The sequence below is a fragment of the Lepisosteus oculatus genome, chromosome 11, assembly GCF_040954835.1.
Source record: "Lepisosteus oculatus isolate fLepOcu1 chromosome 11, fLepOcu1.hap2, whole genome shotgun sequence".
Lineage (NCBI taxonomy): Eukaryota > Metazoa > Chordata > Actinopteri > Semionotiformes > Lepisosteidae > Lepisosteus > Lepisosteus oculatus.
Window position 1 is genome coordinate 40,425,030 of NC_090706.1, and position 17,686 is coordinate 40,442,715.

General features: G+C 38.0%; 1 protein-coding gene across 2 annotated transcripts in view; it reads right to left on the bottom strand.

The window, feature by feature from the left end:
* The window catches only part of sgcd (sarcoglycan, delta (dystrophin-associated glycoprotein)), a 177,271-nt gene that overhangs the window by 101,982 nt on the left and 57,603 nt on the right, over nt 1-17,686 (bottom strand). For both annotated transcript variants that reach the window (XM_015349954.2, XM_015349955.2), the window contains one exon: nt 14,812-14,996. In XM_015349954.2, coding sequence (XP_015205440.1) covers nt 14,812-14,949 — 138 coding nt within the window. In that variant the 5' untranslated portion in view covers nt 14,950-14,996. The remainder of the gene's footprint in view (nt 1-14,811; nt 14,997-17,686) is intronic.

Here is a 17,686-nt window from a genome sequence, read left to right on the forward strand (position 1 = left end):
CAACACAAGTTGCCATGTAATTTTATTGAAATTTCCTGGATCATTACCCAAATGGGTATTGAAATTGAAATTGAATCGTGGATCTTTCCTGGTGTGACATTGCATCAGATTTGTAGACATTAGCCTGGATTAAGATCACTTATAATGAAAGCAGCCTCCTGACAAAAGCTGCACAGCAATGTTTCTTTCCTTGACTGACATGTATTTCTATACACTGCTGAGTTTTCAAAAGGCTATTTAAACCCTTCTGATTTTAGGATCAATAGGCTTTTTCGCCTTCTGTCCAAGAGTATCTCTGAAACAAAAATCCTGGAAATCCTAATAAAATTACATGATGTTACACTGATACAGTCGATTGGGCTGAGACTGAGGACGCTTCACTCAGTACCCTTGATTCTAGACATATCCCAGTATTCTGCAGAACAACTTTGGAGGACAAAATAAACTGAGAAAAAGAAACTAATTGCATTGTGAAGTGCTACATTTTTCTGCTTTTCTATAAAAGAATACTAAGTAGGGTAGTTTGACTAAGTGTGAAAATGTAGTCGTGTTTGGACCGCCTTTGAATTGTAGATAAACTAAAAAGTGTGTCTGAGTAGAGACTGGGCTTCCCATTCAAGGAAATGAAAAATGGGAGCAAGAGCAATAGTTGTACATAGGCCATAGGCCCTATTCATGAATTAATGCATTTCATTTATTTTCTAAAGCGATTTCATCAGTGCTTTGAAAACCGCATATCTGAGAAGATACAAAGCAAAGAAAGACACCTTGTCTACACAAAGGGGATTTTTTTTTGCATCTAGGACAAACTTTCTGCTCTTGAAAGGCTAATGCTATACCGGGGCTGCAATATGTAAGGTACAGAGAAGAAGAAAGAAACCACCTTTCGTTTGAAGAATGCCTTTTTATGGACTGTGAGAATCCAAGAACTTATCCCTGAGAGTTTTTTAATAGGCTCCACACACACACCTACCCTTTCTAGCAGTAGAAAATGAACCAAAATAAAAAAAGATAAAAGATTCCGGCAACTCTAAATGTTTTTTGGAGTGTCCTCTGTCTCTGCCCTCAATGGCCACATCAGCCAACCTACCTACTTAATTAGGATGAAAGGAGAGCACTCTGCTTCAGTGAATTAAGTTCCCAGCACTTTACAGAGCTTTGTGCAAAGCTAAGGCTAAATTTGTCTGATACACCCTGTAAAAGCAATGAAACTGGCTTTTCTTGTGAATATGAAGAATATGTGAATAGCCAGAGTTTTCATAAATCCTACTTTGAACTATTTTAAACAAGCAAGATAATATTTTTCCTTTTTGGCCATGATTGCAGTACCTTCCTCTTGTCTCCTAATGTCTTGTAATGGAGCTAGTGAATGCACCTGAGATACTGTCAGTATAAGAGCACTGTGAAAATCACGTCTTTGTTCTCATGTAGGAGGATGACGTCAGAACTGTTGGTTGAAGTATGGACCTGGGTTTTAGATGTAGAGTAATTCAAACATAATTTATTGTCTCAGAAAGAAGGTTACAAATAAGAGGAAGCCATTTGGTGTATCTAGCATGTTTGATTGCTCGTACTATAGGTACATTAACTGATAGCAGAATTCTACAGCACTGTGTGTTCAGAAGTGACACGTTCTCAATTTTAAGTGTCTTTGCACAGAGTATCCCTGTGTTCTCTGATTCGGGATTCACTGTTAATTATTTTAAGGCTGTTGGTCTGCCATTGACAAAAGCATACAGCATAAGCATTTTTTTTTCATTAATATTAGAACCAGGTCCACTTTTAGTCTTGTCTGTTTAAAAAGTTCTGTTCTGGTAGTGTGGGTGTACAGTAGGACATTAATTTGAGCCCCAGAGGATACTGTGTTAGTTTACACTTTTCTGGCAACTTGAGGCTTACAATTGTACATTATATTCTAAATAAGGTCTCAAAACTGCATTGTATAATTTTATCTTCCCTTTATTTAAATTCTACACTTTTAACCACATATCCATATATTCTGTTTGCTCTTTTTATTTCTTCTAGGTAGTGTCTAGCAGAAGAAAATAATGTGTCAACATTAACACTTAATTTTTTTTACATACCGTAAGCAGCTTCTTCAAACTCAGTGTTTCATCTATACTCTATGTTTTTGTACTAGCATGTGATACACTGCACTTGTCTAAAGTATATTCTATGACATCTGCCAGGTGTTTTCTTGAATTCTGCCTAAATCACTTTGCTGCTTCTACAGTTTTTGATAGTTGTAATATTTTGATATCATCTGTGAATAGAAACAGAAGGGCAGTGGCCCTTATACAGATCCCTGTGGTACTCCACTAATTCCATCACCCAAGTTTATGTTATAACATTCTGTTACTTAGTTTTATGTTAGTCGTTCTGAACAAGTATCTAATGTAGATCTTTGGCCTTATATGTTCTGTTTCTATTGAGAAATGTTGCTTTGAAATTAAATGATCATTACAAACGATATAAATAACATCAGTAATAAAATTAGTATAATTTTCAGCACAACTTTCAATTCCCCAATGTTTTAGGAGCTAATGTTTGGCTCAGGTATACACATAATGCCATAAGAACTCTGTAAAATCAATAAAGTTGTTGAATATCATTTTTACAGTATGTGTTACTTAACAATTGTGTCAAATTGGTTCATCCATTTAACCAGTGTGTGTTACTTTACTATGAAACAAGATCGGCACCTACAGGTGGGATCACATCATATGTTTATGACAAACTTTATTAAATCATTTCTCATATACGACTGGAGTAATGTCATGTTAAATAAGGAGCACCTAACACTGAATGTGTGGATCCCTGTATTAAACCAGTAACAGAATACATAATAGTAGTAGTTTAGTAACTACTGTCCTTTTTAATATGATACTTAATACTTGTTCGGCATCTGAACATTGGAGCTTCCTGAGATTAATCTAAATAATTTGCATCTCTAGTAAGAAACAGTTTATTAACACTGTTACATAGCAATGCATGGCCTGTAGCCCTAATGGGCCAATAAAGAAGCGATAAGGTATGTAAATAATTTCAGAGCTCTCCAATGGAGAAGGAAGGGAATTATGATTCATTTACCCTATAACAGTGCATATTTCTGTTCAGACATAGGCAGCGTGTTTCTGGAAGTAGGGTGCTGGTTACAGAATATATTACACTGGTGTGGATTGGATTTTAGAGAAGTCGGGTTATACTGTACAAGCCCAGAATTTAGCCAGGGCATCAGAGTTACCATGCATTCCCTTATGATATGTGTCATGGGATCTTTAATAAACAAGGAGTCAGGACCTCTGTTCAATTATCCAAAGAGAAGTACTGCTTAAAGCACAGAACCCCTTGTCACTGTACAGTCTTGTCCACAGGGTAGTGATGAAGAAGTCATGGGCTACTGGTCCATCAGCACCACATATAGTAGCAACCGGGATTTCCTTAGAGCTCTCCCGTGCCAATACCAACAAGGCCCAGACTTGCTTTGCTTCTGAGATTTTACAAGATCAGGCTTGAGGGTGATAACGCTGCTATTGATTAATTGCCCTGCTGACAGTTGAAAAAATGAGGGTTCCAACTGAACAGCAACCTAGGTATAAGAATATTGCAGGAGAAATGACTAGGTGCTTACAGGTATGAAAGTAGATTACTGTACCTAACACATTCCATCTGAGTCTATTCCACTCTCCAAATGGGTTTAAAATTAAACAATGGGATAATATTCTGGCTTAAAAACAAAGAAAACACAACTTTCTTGTGCAGTTATCAGGGCTTTCTGCATCGATTCCCCCATCACAAGGAGAAAAGAGTTCTCATTTTAAAATATCATTGAAAAGAATACATTCTCTAAACTCTCTTACTGCTGAGTTTCATTTTTTTTGCTCTGCTTAGGAGAAAAGATGTACGTGCCCTAGTACTGGATTTCTGCTTATGTAGTTTAAATAAGGGTAAAACCGCACCTCTGCTCAGCATCATGGACAAGTCTGACTGCTGGGAAAACTACAACATCTCAGACTGCTCACCAATGTGATGCAGGATGTCTGTTGGGCCAAACACTGGTGTGAGCAGGTGTCTGACTTCCCAGCCCCCCGAGCGCCTCCTTGTGACTGCGTGCTGCTTTGGAGCTGGGGGGAGGCCAATGAAGCCGAGCAGCTCCGACTGTACAGTCACATGAGGAATTGACTGAGGTGGCACTGACAAAACAATATTGGCTATCAGTGAAGGCGAGAAGGAAAGGATGAGGAGAGAGAGGATGTGGTGGAGAAACCCAAGATGACATTAGACATGCTCCAACCATGGCCACCACCCAGGTCTCAGTCCCCACAATCACTGATGGCCAGAGACGTCCCGCAAACCATGTCATCATGACATCAACTGAGCGAGGGCTGCCAGAGCCACAGGCACAAACGCCACACTTGTCTCCTCATCATTGTATTTGGCATTAAATGCAAGAAACAAGAGAATTTCACATGCAGAATGTGTGTTTTCAAACTTTTTTTTAACATTTTTGAGCGATAGCCGCACGGCTTAGCAAAAACTCCAAAATCCAGCCAAATTATTTTCTTGAGGTAACAACAAAACAACATTTTTCCTGCATTTCAAAATGCATCCTAAAGCACAGCAAATCCATCAGAAAATGTCTACTTCTTACTGAAACCCAAATTAGCAAAAATAGGCTAGATGGACCAAAGGACCTCCAGTCGTTTGCAACATCTCTTATGTGCTTATGCTCATGGTCGTTTGTCTTAGAATCAAAACTCAATCATACAGTATCTTCATCATTATATTTTATGTTACGTGTTTTATTTTAGAAAACTATTTTATTTTAAAGGGTTTTATTGTAGTACCTACAACATATTTTTACTAGTGTATGGTTTAAATACAAATATACATTTAGGATGTAACAGGGATATAGGGATCCACCTATCCCTCTGCCTTCTTTACCAGCTGGGGGTTTACAAGAATGGATCTCTGCAGTTGTCATAGAAACCCCATAGTGTGATGGGTTTAAACTATACTGTATATACAGTAGGCCTATAGGGACATTTTCCTATTAGTGCTTTCTTGTCACATCTTGATGCTGTTTCAGTTCTGGTCACTTTATTCCTGAATCTAGCCTGCACCATTTCATACAGATTCTAAACACATCACAGCATAACCAAAGGCAATGCCTATAGTTTATCTTTGGTTGGGGTTGAAGTCCACAGTAATTAGCCTGAATTATCTCATACAGAAAGTATTTGTAAATGAAATAGAGCATACTGTATGTTGCATCTTGTCTATTTAAAGAATGTGCTCCTGGAATTATTTGATATGTACAGAATACACATCATTTGTAAACCGCCATGAGTAACAATATGCAAAATGTTTTCTGTTTGCATCACTGAGTTGTCTAGAATCTTATGTCTTATAGCTTGAAATTCAAGCTGTCAGATATTGTTATTTTAGTGTGACATTATGAAGCACAGAGAAGATTTGATTGTGGATCTTTAACGCCGTTTCCTTAACGAGTACTTGCAAGAAATAAAGTAAATCGTCAGTCCGTGTTCCACTTTAGAGAGATAAAACAACAAAATGAAATGCCAAAAACAGTGAAAGTATACAGTGCACTGTGCAAATCATGTTGTCCTCCGACACAGTTCTCATGAAGCATGCAAGGGCGAGTAAAAGCCTTTCCAGACAGGCTGAGCCTCTTTGCTTGCCTGTAGTGCAGTGAGGACTATCCTAATGACACCTGATCCCAGGTGTGGCCAGCCTCATATTCCAGCCTTCCTCTGGTGCCTCTTAGTTTTCTGTTCGTCCTCCTGTTCAGTGCAGTGCAGGTATCTGTGTCTGCAGAGCTTGTGCAGTGATGCGCAGACCCTCCATCGCAGCTCCAAGGATGGGAACCAGGACAGCAGCCAGTTACTGTTCCACAGGTGGCCCAGGTCATCTGGAAGCCACAGGTGGCCCAGGTCGTCTGGGGGCTTGCCTTGAGGTTTGGTCACCTGCGTTCGATCTGTGGCCATGACTGTCTCTCCCTCCAGCGGTGGAATATTTATTAAGTCATTTAAGCCAGGCTTAAAATGACAAGGGCAGGTAGGTAATGTAATTTCCTGTTTAAAATGATGGCATTTTTAATGAATTATTAAAAAATTGTTGAGGAAGATACACAGTATTAGCAATGCCGTTTCAAATTACACTCGAGATGAAAAATTCATGCATTAAATATGCATATAAATGCCATCACTCTTCCAAGTACCACTGCAGTTCTTTATAAAAACAACACAAAGAGAGCAAAAAAAGCCACTTACAAGATTTTCACTTCACTGAATGTTTGCCAGTTTTACCTCTACAATGGCCGAGAGCCTTCAGAATTTATAGGATATTTTTACTTGTCCATCTTTCATTTTAGTTCTTTTTTGGACAGGGGTGGGGGATATAAGGTCTTATCATCTACCCTTAGGGAGTTATTTCAGGTTAAAATCATTGATACTGATTATGTGGGGGCTGTCATATTGATTTGTAAGATTTATTACTGGTAACTTTTCTCACAGAAAAGTCTTTTTCTCCTTCTCACAGAAGTTTTTTTCTTTTTCTGGCGTTAGAAGAGTCATTTATTAAAAGCTTCCTCAGACAGGTGCTTTACAGTCTAGCTGCTGAACTGTTCTTGTAAATGGTTTTGGTTTAAGGACAAGATTGAAATTTTTTTATCTGTTGAAAATGCGTTTTATTGATTCTACTTTGGATAAGAAAAGCATTCCAAAGAATCTACAATTCTAAAATCTAATATTACATTTATTTTTTGATTTTTCCCAAATAAATTCCTGACAAGAGTTACTGTAGCTCATGTGTCTTGTTACTGTACATGATAGCAAGATTAGAATGCTTAAAATGTACTGATGACATACTGTAGTATTAAATAGCATAGTATTTCTGTTGAACATTTGTATGACACAGTATGATGTTTTATATTAAGTATAATGTAGTATTACTGCATGTTGTCACCCTACAATCTTATTCTAAAAGGATTATTCTTGGACTCTTGATGTGTGATGTCTGGATTACAGAGCTCATCCTGCACTCTGAACAAGTGCTTTTACTGTTTGAGCCTCTCAGTAGCTGCATTGAAGCACTTCTTGAATTCTTAGTTTGTGATTATGTGCTGCGCTTCACAGCTCTCAAACATTCCTTAACTCTAAACGTAATCCATCTACTGTATCTACAGTTAAAGATACTGCAGGTGGACCACACTCTGCCTAGCTGCATCTCTAATCTGCTTTGTCTTATCACAACCTTGACCCGTGAAGGCGACTGACATGACACGAGTTGCACATGTGCTATGTAGTGCTAAATAGTGATAGAGCAAATGTGAAGCAAACTTTATGTTCTGAGTGAGAGCATTTGAAATTCATTTTAACTAATGTTGCAGTTTTTTAGGCTCCCAGTAACAAGGGGAGCGGTTTAATGGCACCTTAGAAATATGCTACACACATCATAGGTGACAACTGCGGAAAGTAATTAGGTTTTGGAGATAAGACTGCAACCTTCCTTCCCCTCAAAATCAGAGTCAGCTGGATTATCGTGATAGTGCTTCTTAATCTGTCATCCATTTCGAGAATTACTTTTAGCTTCATCTGCAATTGAATACGTACACAGAGAGTTTACATTAGGAGAAAACAAGCTTTTCAAGATTTCTCACCTCCGTGCAGTTTTAGATTTTGCAGCTTAAACTGCTGCCCTTCAGAAAACATAAGGTACATTTTGCCCTGGAGATGTGAAAATCACGCTGTTGCAATGGTGAAGAATCCTCCAAACCAACAGCTGACTACTACCAACCACTGCGCCATACTCTTTCTCTTGTAGACTGTTAGGGTTGAGGTTGTGCAGGCTTTATCTGTGGTCAGCTGTGAGTCTGGGCTGTAGAACTGATTCAGCTTGAATTTCAGTGGCTTGGAATTGTCTTTTTGAGGGTGCTTAGTTACAGAGGCAGTACTTTAGGAGCTATGGCGTTGTTATTTGTTAAGAAAGAATTGCGATTTAGCCTTTTGTCACATCAGGGTCATGCATCACAGAGAGTCTGGGCAATATGCATCTCTCCTTGCATAGAATTGTCCATCTTCATGATGCTCTGACAGTTTTCACTGCTTTCTGAGTCATGACTTAAACTGGAAAGCTTTGACTGATTATTGAAAGTCTTTTATTTTTAAACAGGATATTTCAAACTTTTCGAGCTTTAAAATCAAATGCGTTTATATGAACAGAAAAGAAATAGTAAGAACCTCTTATACCACAGTATGCAGTAATTTAAATATTTACACAAAATAAAGAGTAAACCTACAAGACCAGCACACCTGTCTAACTATAATAAATTTTAAAAATTTAAAAATTTAAGTAGGCTTTTTAAAGTATTCCAAGCATTAATATTACAAATGTAGACGTTTTAAAATATATAGTCCCAGCAAGGTTCCATCCATTATTAAAAGATGTGTAAAATTCCCAAAACATTTACAGGACTTAGCAAGTCTACAACTAATTTCTTATATGGTACTAATGATGTGTTCACTTTAAATAATTAAATCGCCGAGCCTGTATGGCAGATGCCAGGCAATTTAATTAAAGAAATTTCCCTCACTGATGAACTCTGAAAGTTCTGAAATGAATGTGCGCACCCCTTATTGCAACGATTTCTAATAATCAATCTCATGGCAACTTCAGGCATATCGATCTGGGAGGGAGTGTTTCCACAGCCTTTCTCCCTCAAGTGACTGGGATCTTCAGGAAATGAGACATGGTGTCACAGGCATCGGAAGGTTTCCAAAGGGCTGACCTGCACTAAAGCCATTCATTTCGATTCCTAATGGTCGTGGAAGACTTGGGACTGAGTTATGGACCTTTTATGTAAAATTGACAACAGGCAGCAAAACGTAAATCAGAACGATTGTCTGTGTTCATCATCCAAGTGTGGAAATGACAGTGCATTAAGAATGTGGGGGTATAGAACACCTTTTACTCTTCACTGGGTGTCTCTTATTATAACAGTCTACTTCTGTCACTATTAGAGAGTCTGTATTTGAACGCTACTTGGCAAAATTAAAATATACTGTAGCTACTGCATTTTGTAAAGAAAATAATAATTAACAGGATTAACAAATATCAATGCAGTTCTCATCAGTAATTTCCTGTTAAAACCTGATATTTATAATACTACAAATATGCAATTATTTGTTTTATTTTTCTCCATATAATCTGTGTTTGTGTAAAAAAATATTAATTCATCAACAAAACATTTCATAGATACCATTTTTTTCCCTGTAGATCAGGAGAAGAGAGTCTTGTAAAGCTTTTGGTCTAGGCGTCCTTAGAAAGAAATGTAAAAATACCATCACAGTCAAAATACTTATTTATACAAAACCCATCATCTTTATGGGAGAAGAAAGCAGATGGGAAATAGAAGATCAAAGACACATTAACACCAACTTGTTAAGTATCCTGCAGGCCTAAGATTCAGTTAATTGCGCAGTACAGTATATTCAATTAACCAAGCTGCAAGCATCAAATGTAAACAATCACAAAAAATCCTATTGCCAGCTGAAACAGAAGAAGCGGGTTGAGGGGATTTATTTTACACCCCAAGATCATTTTGAAAACCCGTCTTGGGCTGCAGAGTGTACTGTATCTAAAAGCAGCCACACTGCTCCCAGCACAGAGGACCTGAGAAAGGCTGAATTGTGAAGGGGCTTGGTGGGGGTGTATCAGTATTTATACCGTTGTCATTCAGCCCCAGACCGCTGGCTGGAGGCTGGAGGTCATCCCTCTCCATCCGCACCCAGCAAGACAGCATGAGAAGACGAGCTGTAACACTGTAAAACAGGGGGCATAAATACCTGCATGAGAGAACCATTCTGTTCCCATACTGTAGGTTCGGCTTTGTGGCCGACATCTCTGCATTCCGAGCAACTTATCTCGAAGGCAAAGCAGTCCTTTATGGAAGTCTGCCTGGTCCACCTCGTTCTTACCCCGTTTCTGCTTTTCTCCTGTTTTCTCTTTCACTGCATTAATTATGTCAGAATGTGTTAATACTAATAGTAAATGTTTGTTGAATATTGTTGAACAGCCCTTTGTTAATGGTTCCCAAGATGAATTATAGGATTCTCACAGAAACCAAACACCCCTGTTCACCAGATCGGCAGGGATGAGACGTAAATAGCCGTACAAATGTCATGTTTTAATCTTATCGCTGAACACTGCTGTTCCAGCTATCAGTATTATTTCTACAGCTAATAATAATAATAATAATAATAATAATAATAATAATAATAATAATAATAATAATTGCTTACACTTATATAGTGCTTTTTCTGGACACTCCACTCTAAATACACTAAATCAATAATACACTTAGCCAACAGAACAAAAAATTCTCAGGCACTTCAGTCTGAGAGAAAGTAAATTTTCCTTTTAAAAAAGAACTTAAGGCTAAAGGAAAAATAATGGGACCACCTTGCTATGTCAAACAGGAATGCCTACCTGTTAATTAATCACCAGGAAAATTGTTTTCCAAAGGGCAAGCAGGTTGGAAAGTTCACATCTTTAGTTAAAATGCCAACCTGTGCTGCCAAAGACTCATCCTGACATACAGATTTGTCACAGCGTTGTGCTTCCGAGGTGCTGAGACTGTGATGGATTGGGAGAAAAAAGGTCAGGACACAGGAGTAAGGGCCTGGACACCTCAACTTGAACACAACCGCCGTTGTCCCAGGTCTGGTTATAGTCTAGTCTTCTTTTTGTTGAAGAAACTGGACACAGGTAATGCTTTGTCCTGTAGCCTTTTAATTGTGCTTCTGGATCTCAAGTTCTTTTAATTTACCATCATGTTCCTAAACTTTATGCCATGGTTTTACTAAGACTCGTGCATTTGACAACGTGCATCTTCATTTTCATACAACACTAATTAGACAGAGGCAAGTGACGTCTTAAAGCCTAGAAAAAGCTAATTAGTTGTCTGTGTAAAACTAGTACATTTTGCAAATGTACAAAGTAAAATAATTTTCTAGAACGCAGCTCATACTTAGCCATTACTGCTGGCAGTGTGTTCGCAATAATTGCTTGTAGGCAAATATTTAGTAAAAACCAGTATGCAATATTGCCTGCAGGGCTATCGAGAGAATGTGAGACAGGCTGTTGATATGTATAATATAGGAAGCATTTTCTAAAGCCATTATCTCAGTAGAAAAAGTGCAAACTTACTAGTTTTCCTGAGTAAGTCATCCTGAATTCCCATGCAAATGCTTGAAAAGATGTCAGCAATAAATTTAAAATGTAAATTCGTTTTGGCAACTGTGTGCTAGAAATCAACAGTGAGTAGAGCTGACAATGACAGCCAAATGCAAAACCATCCTTAGTTATCAATACGCTTGCAATGTAACTTAATGTGACATTAAAATATTGTCATCATAGAAAGAGTCGTTGTTGTCGAAAAAAAAATAATTCTTGAAATTCATATTCGGAGATGATAGCTTGTCTGCTCAGAAAAGAAGCTTCAGCAATCCCTGAGGACTGAGGTAAGCAGCTGTGTCCAGGTACTTCACTTGACAAAACCCTTTCAATGGGAAAAATGTTTTTTATGCACAAGTAATTAAGTTGGCAGTTGAAGCCGAGATGTGAGTGTGTCATAGCTAGCGCTGCCTAGTTTTAGTTTGTTTGCACAAAAAAACCTGAATGGTGTTGTGGTTTGCATCTTCTCACACAGGGCTTGGCACGGGACTGGCAAGACGATATCCAGAGTCAATCCATAATAGCTCATTAAGCCACAAGGATTCTCAAAATATCTACTTCATGAAACAGTTTTTTTTAAATAAAATACAATTCACGGGTAGTGTAGTACCAGGATGCTGAGATTTTGTCCTTGGAATGTAATGAACCACAATATTTTCAATTACCAACATGTGCAAATGAGTATGAGTATTATATCTTAATAGGAGAAAACAATGCAATTAATTTAATTCCACATGAATTAAATTACCTGCCTGATGCAGGTGCAAAAGAAAGATTTATTTTATATTAAAGGAGATATGTTAAAACTCAATCCACTAATTTTAAATCACACAGTTAAAACGAAAGGGCTAAATTAAGTAAACATACAGCCTTTCTCTGGGTCACTGTCAGTTAATGCCATACAGTGGACTAGGTTTTTTTTAATTTTCAGCTGAAGTACTTTCATCCAAAAAGTTAAAACATGGAAAGTGTATGAGAAAAATCATGGCTTTCCAAAGTATACTCATTTGATGTAACGAGTCACCGACTACAGAAACCTGAAGGAAATTTCCTGATGATTTATGCATTTCTCATAGGGTTATCTGGTACCGTTGTGTAGGGAATATTCCAAAGTGGTAATGAAAATAGCATTCGGTGTCTTTACTGACCTAATGGATCGGAAAACAAATAAATGAGCAGCAGGAACAGAAGAGGAAAAATGAATTAAAGGAACTGAGGGGCTTAGTTAATGAACCCCTGTTAGCAATAGGAAGAACCCACAGCTAGTTTTTATACGATTATGACCCAGCACCAGTGAATCTCCTGGGACTGCACTTAGCATCTGCTACTTCTCTTCTTTAGTGCTGGGGGTCTAGATGTATTTGTTGGCTCACAGATACAGCAAGTAAATGATACAGCCTGGTGCCAGGAAGTACACTGATAAAACTCCGTGGAGATTTTAACTCAAATTACACAAGAGGCTGATCTACTCGGCCTATCAGCAATCTCTGAGAAATTCAACTGTTTTTTTTTTTTTGGGAGACAGAGATCTTGATTTCCTTTTTTTTTTCTCTTCCGATTGCTGTAATTTTACTGCAGCCTCATCCATACTGTACTGTATGTGCATTGAAAAAAACACAGAGCCTTGCCATTTTAAAATAAATCACCCTCCAAAAAAAAGCAGTGTTTTCAAAGTTTGTTGTCCTCAATCACATAATCACTGCTCTCTCTTATCCATCCATGCTGTATTTATTTGTAATAAGGTCTGGGCAGAGTGAAACAGGAAGTTTTTGGGAGAAAGCGCCATGTTATTGTTGAGGATCCATGAAAAAGGCTGTCCATCTGTCTTTACTCCCTATAGTATCAATATGAAGCTGCAGTTTTATATTGAGAGGTTTTCACACATACAGTACAGCTTATCTTACAACATGCCAAGCACAACAGAGAGCAGACATGAACACACCCGATCCTGTGCATTTTGGTAAAAGCCCCACTACTTTGATGTGATGAAGCTCCATGTTTTCATTAAATACAGAGCAAAATATAGAATTTTCAAGAAACAAAGAGGTCAGAGATCCAAAATCGAGAAATCATGCGTGGCACACATCCAAGTACAAGTACAATACAAGCTGTAACTGTGACAATGTGGCCGGGTGGATGAGACATGTTTAATTCACAAAACATACAGCTCCTGTAGAAGCTCTGCGACTGCAACATTGTGCACTTTGTTTTGTTTTACTTGTAGCATGGGGTTCTTTGTGTTCTTCGAAAGTCAGGAATACTGAAAACATTTTCTGCGTTTAACATCTACTGAAATCCCTTTACTCCAGCATGAAGCATGTGGAACCTCCAGTATTTCAGTAATAATGTAATGATGTGTCGTAGTCCAAGTCTTCCTGTACAGTACATGATTTCTAGCTAAGACATACTGTATTTCACACGGCCAGACGGTTCTGTTGTGAATACGCTCATATTGATCATCACAGCTAGAAGCCACCAAAGAGCTACAGTATCTGGCTCTGGGGACCTCCGTGTAGTCAGCTCAATTTAAATCACTTATCTCTCATTCAGTCTAAAATAGGGAATTACACTTCCTTTGAGAGAGACAGCGAGAAGTATTATTTTTGAGAGTTTTAATTTGCCACGTGTCTTCACAGTTGTCAAGGAAAATTTGGATTTATGCATCTCACAGGAGGAAGCGCCTCACAGTTTGTTGTAGTTCTAAAACATACTGTAAAGTGATTAAATTGAAACCAAGGTGTTTTCGCCACAGGAAAGGCGCTGTGGGAGTGCACAGGCATGAGGATGGGTTTGTGGTGGTGTTTGAGCACGGTGAAGCATGGTTGCACCTGCGAGATCCAACAAATCCAATTTAATGGAGCAGCAAATCATCACGAACTGCTGCCCTACAGCATAGAGCCCATTTGATCCAATCAGGCAGAAACCTTGACATCCTAATTTCTGAACTTTTCGTTCAAATAAGGACTACTGTGTTGAAAGAAAACACAAATTCTGTATTTGTCCCTGGTTTAGATTTCACACCACAGTTTTGTGCTTTCGACTTTTTCTCTTCTGTATTACCTAACATACACACCATTAGCAATGTCCTCACTCTTGCACTCTCAAATCATGGTCAATAGGGTTTAGGGGCTAATGTCTCAAAAACACAAGATAATAGATCTGCAAAACTAAAATAAACATCCACACGCAATTTTCGAGTTACTCCGAAGTAGGGCTATTTGTTCAGCAACAGCTTTACCCACTTCTTTAAATAAATGTCTTTGTGGGCACAGGTGACTTTAGGTTCCAGATTCCTCTTGATAATGATCACCACTCGATAAGAATGAAAGACAAGGGGCAGAATAAGAGTGGGGCTAATTTTTTAACCACTGTCCAGAAACAAGCAATGAGAGATTCAGCTCAGAAGTATAAAACGGCACGCATTTGGAGATTAACTTGTTTTCCCCACTCACTCCCTTTTGGAAAGCAACAACAGTCATTTATATTAATTTTTCATGGCCTCACAAAACAGATTCGCCACTTAAATTACAAGATGTATGAGATCCAGCACAATACCTTTGAGGCTTCTGGGCTTTCCACAATCCTGGGGAGGATGCATTTGAGTTCACAGCCAAACTCTGTGCGCACTCCTGCTCCGTCCTTCGCATGCAGAGTCGACAAGGCGCTCAGACAGCACGGGGGCGGCCGCCGCATGAAGACATCTTCCGGCCCGGGATGTGGTTCTTGTTAACACGATCCACCTGTCAGAAAGGTGAGTACAGATGAAAACCTCACCCAAGGCTCTTTTCAGGGAATGATGAACAAATGGAGATTTCCTGGGAAACTTCACACCATTAACATTCTTCTCTCTTGCTTTATTCCCATCTCTTTCACACGGGGGAACCTCATCACCAATGCAACAGAGCACAGTGAGCGAAAATAAGTAATATCTCTGAGGCCCAATTACAGGGCCCTGCTATATTGAAACAAGTGCTTCCCAATAACAGAGGAATCATCTAAGTGTTTTTTCATCAGACTTCTCTATAGCAGGCCATACTACCAGGTACAGATGTGTTTGTATCAGTACCTCTTTGCATTTAAAGAAGGAGAGGTTATTCATTCCGTCTTCAGGAACACTCTTCCAGCTTTTGCTCAAGAGATGTGTAACACTGACTGACTGGAAAATTGCTAATGTGGGGCAGACTAATAAAAAGGCAACACTAAACTGAATGATAAAAGACTTAGACTACAGTCACCACATGACTACAGACTATTGCGGGTTTTTTTTTCTGTTACACGTATTGCAAAAATGACCATTAAAATTATAAATAAATTACAGGATTATCTGTTTGGTAATTGGATACAATATGAAGGTCAGCATGAATTTATGGAAAGTAAACAGTATTTATGTGTTCAGAATGGTTTTGATAAATTCCACATTAAAGGTCAATTTTTAAAGTGCAGGTCATAGGTATTCAGTGTAATGTATCTCTTTGGAAGAACTGACTAATATATGTAATTAATGTAGTGACACAGGGGAATGTACTGGGACTGCTGTGCCTCCTAATTTACTATTAATGATCCATTCTGGTGTAGTTAGTAAACTCTTCAAATCTGAAGATGGTACCAAGCTAAAGGAAAAACTATAGAGGTTACGTAAAAAAAGAGAGCTCCAGACAGGCTACATTTAATGCAGACAAGTGAAAGGTATTAGAGTACATGCAGGTAGCAAAAATGAACAAGAGATATAAGATGGGCAACACTGATCCTGAAGGCGCTTGTTGACACATTTGTCAGTGCTGTATAATACAAAAGAACAATGCAAATGGCAAGTAGAATATTAAAACACAGTATGTAACAAAACTAAGCGTAAAATATAAATCAAGGAACAGAACTTTAAATTATTCATTTGACCTCCTTTACAATATTGTGCTTCCTGATGGTTGGCCACTGTGAGTAAAATAAAATTGTATGAAACATCCACCAGATGACACAGGTGTTGAAGTGCTTCACAGGTATCCTCCATCATCTAAGCCTAAAGTGCAGATAAGTTGGAATGCATGACCTTCCAGGTGTCCAAACAGGTAAAAACAGGACAGATTAAACTGCCAAGCTGATATTACTGCACTGATATCAGGAAGCATATTGTATCTGTAAGAGCCCTACTTTCAAAGGCTTTGTGCAGATGTCATGACTGCACCCTGAAGTTCTAAATCTTCAAAAAGTTTTTTCAAGCACACACACCCAAAAAAATCTAGTAGGCCCCAAATTGATTATCATTTCTCACAACAAACACTGTGTTTTATTACGTTTCGGGACATCAATTTCTAAAATATATTTTCAAGATACAACCTAACATCCCTTTTTCAAGCAATTCTGGTCTCTTCACTTCATAGTCCATTGAATATGTGAAATGAGGGTGCTGCCAATCTGTTGATGGCTTAAAAAAAGTAATAGTATGTTTTTGACAGGTACTTTTAAAATCTATTTTTTAATGCTTCATACAGTATTACTCTACTGTGGTGGTGTATTGCTTGTGTTTTGTTGGCTGCTGCATTCAATTAAAGTCACTGTTCCATTCAGTTCATGCGACAACTGTAGCTTGCTTAATGATGTCAATATACCCATTAGAAGATATAAGCAAAAAAGTAACAATATGTGATAAGAGACACTGAGCAGGAACTCTTTCAAGTGCCTATTTGGTAATTAAAGTATGACTGATGACTGGCATGGTGATTTGGCTTGTACAAGTATTGACTGTCTGGGCTCTTCAAAAGCCTCACCTTATTAATTCTAATGGCTGAGCTGTAGTGTGCATCCCCTTTAGTTTGCAGAGACATTCCATGTGTTTCAATTAACTTTAAAAGGTGTTGGGCGTTCAATAGTACTGTAATTCCTAGGAAACATGACTTGTACAATTGATTGTAAAAATACCAACACTATGTTCTATCAATGGGCTGATTTTCTAGAGGTATGCTAGACTAATACAAGCCAGCATTTAAGGACACCAGCTAAACATTTAATGTGCATCAGTATCATAGACATGTTTTCATGTTAAACCTCTCGTTGGATTAGAGCACTACAACTTGAACAAAACCCTTCACATGCCACTCTTACTTAAACCAGGTTTACTGCCCTATAGTTCCCTTTATGTTGTTGTAATAAATGACAATAAAAGCAAATTTATGCATCCGTCTACATCATTAGGAAGAGAGAACATTTGATCTCCAAAAACTACACTTTAATTGCTTGATTTAAATTCAGTCACCGAAATGCATAATAAACTGTACCATTTTAATTAGGCTAATTTATAACTACAATAGAATATTAGAAAGGCAATAGCATGAATTATTTACCTGCACATTAAACATGACTGTATATTGCTAAGTGATAATATGATTGCGCAGTAGATATAAAAATCATTTCATTAATATATTCAAAAGCTGCTGGT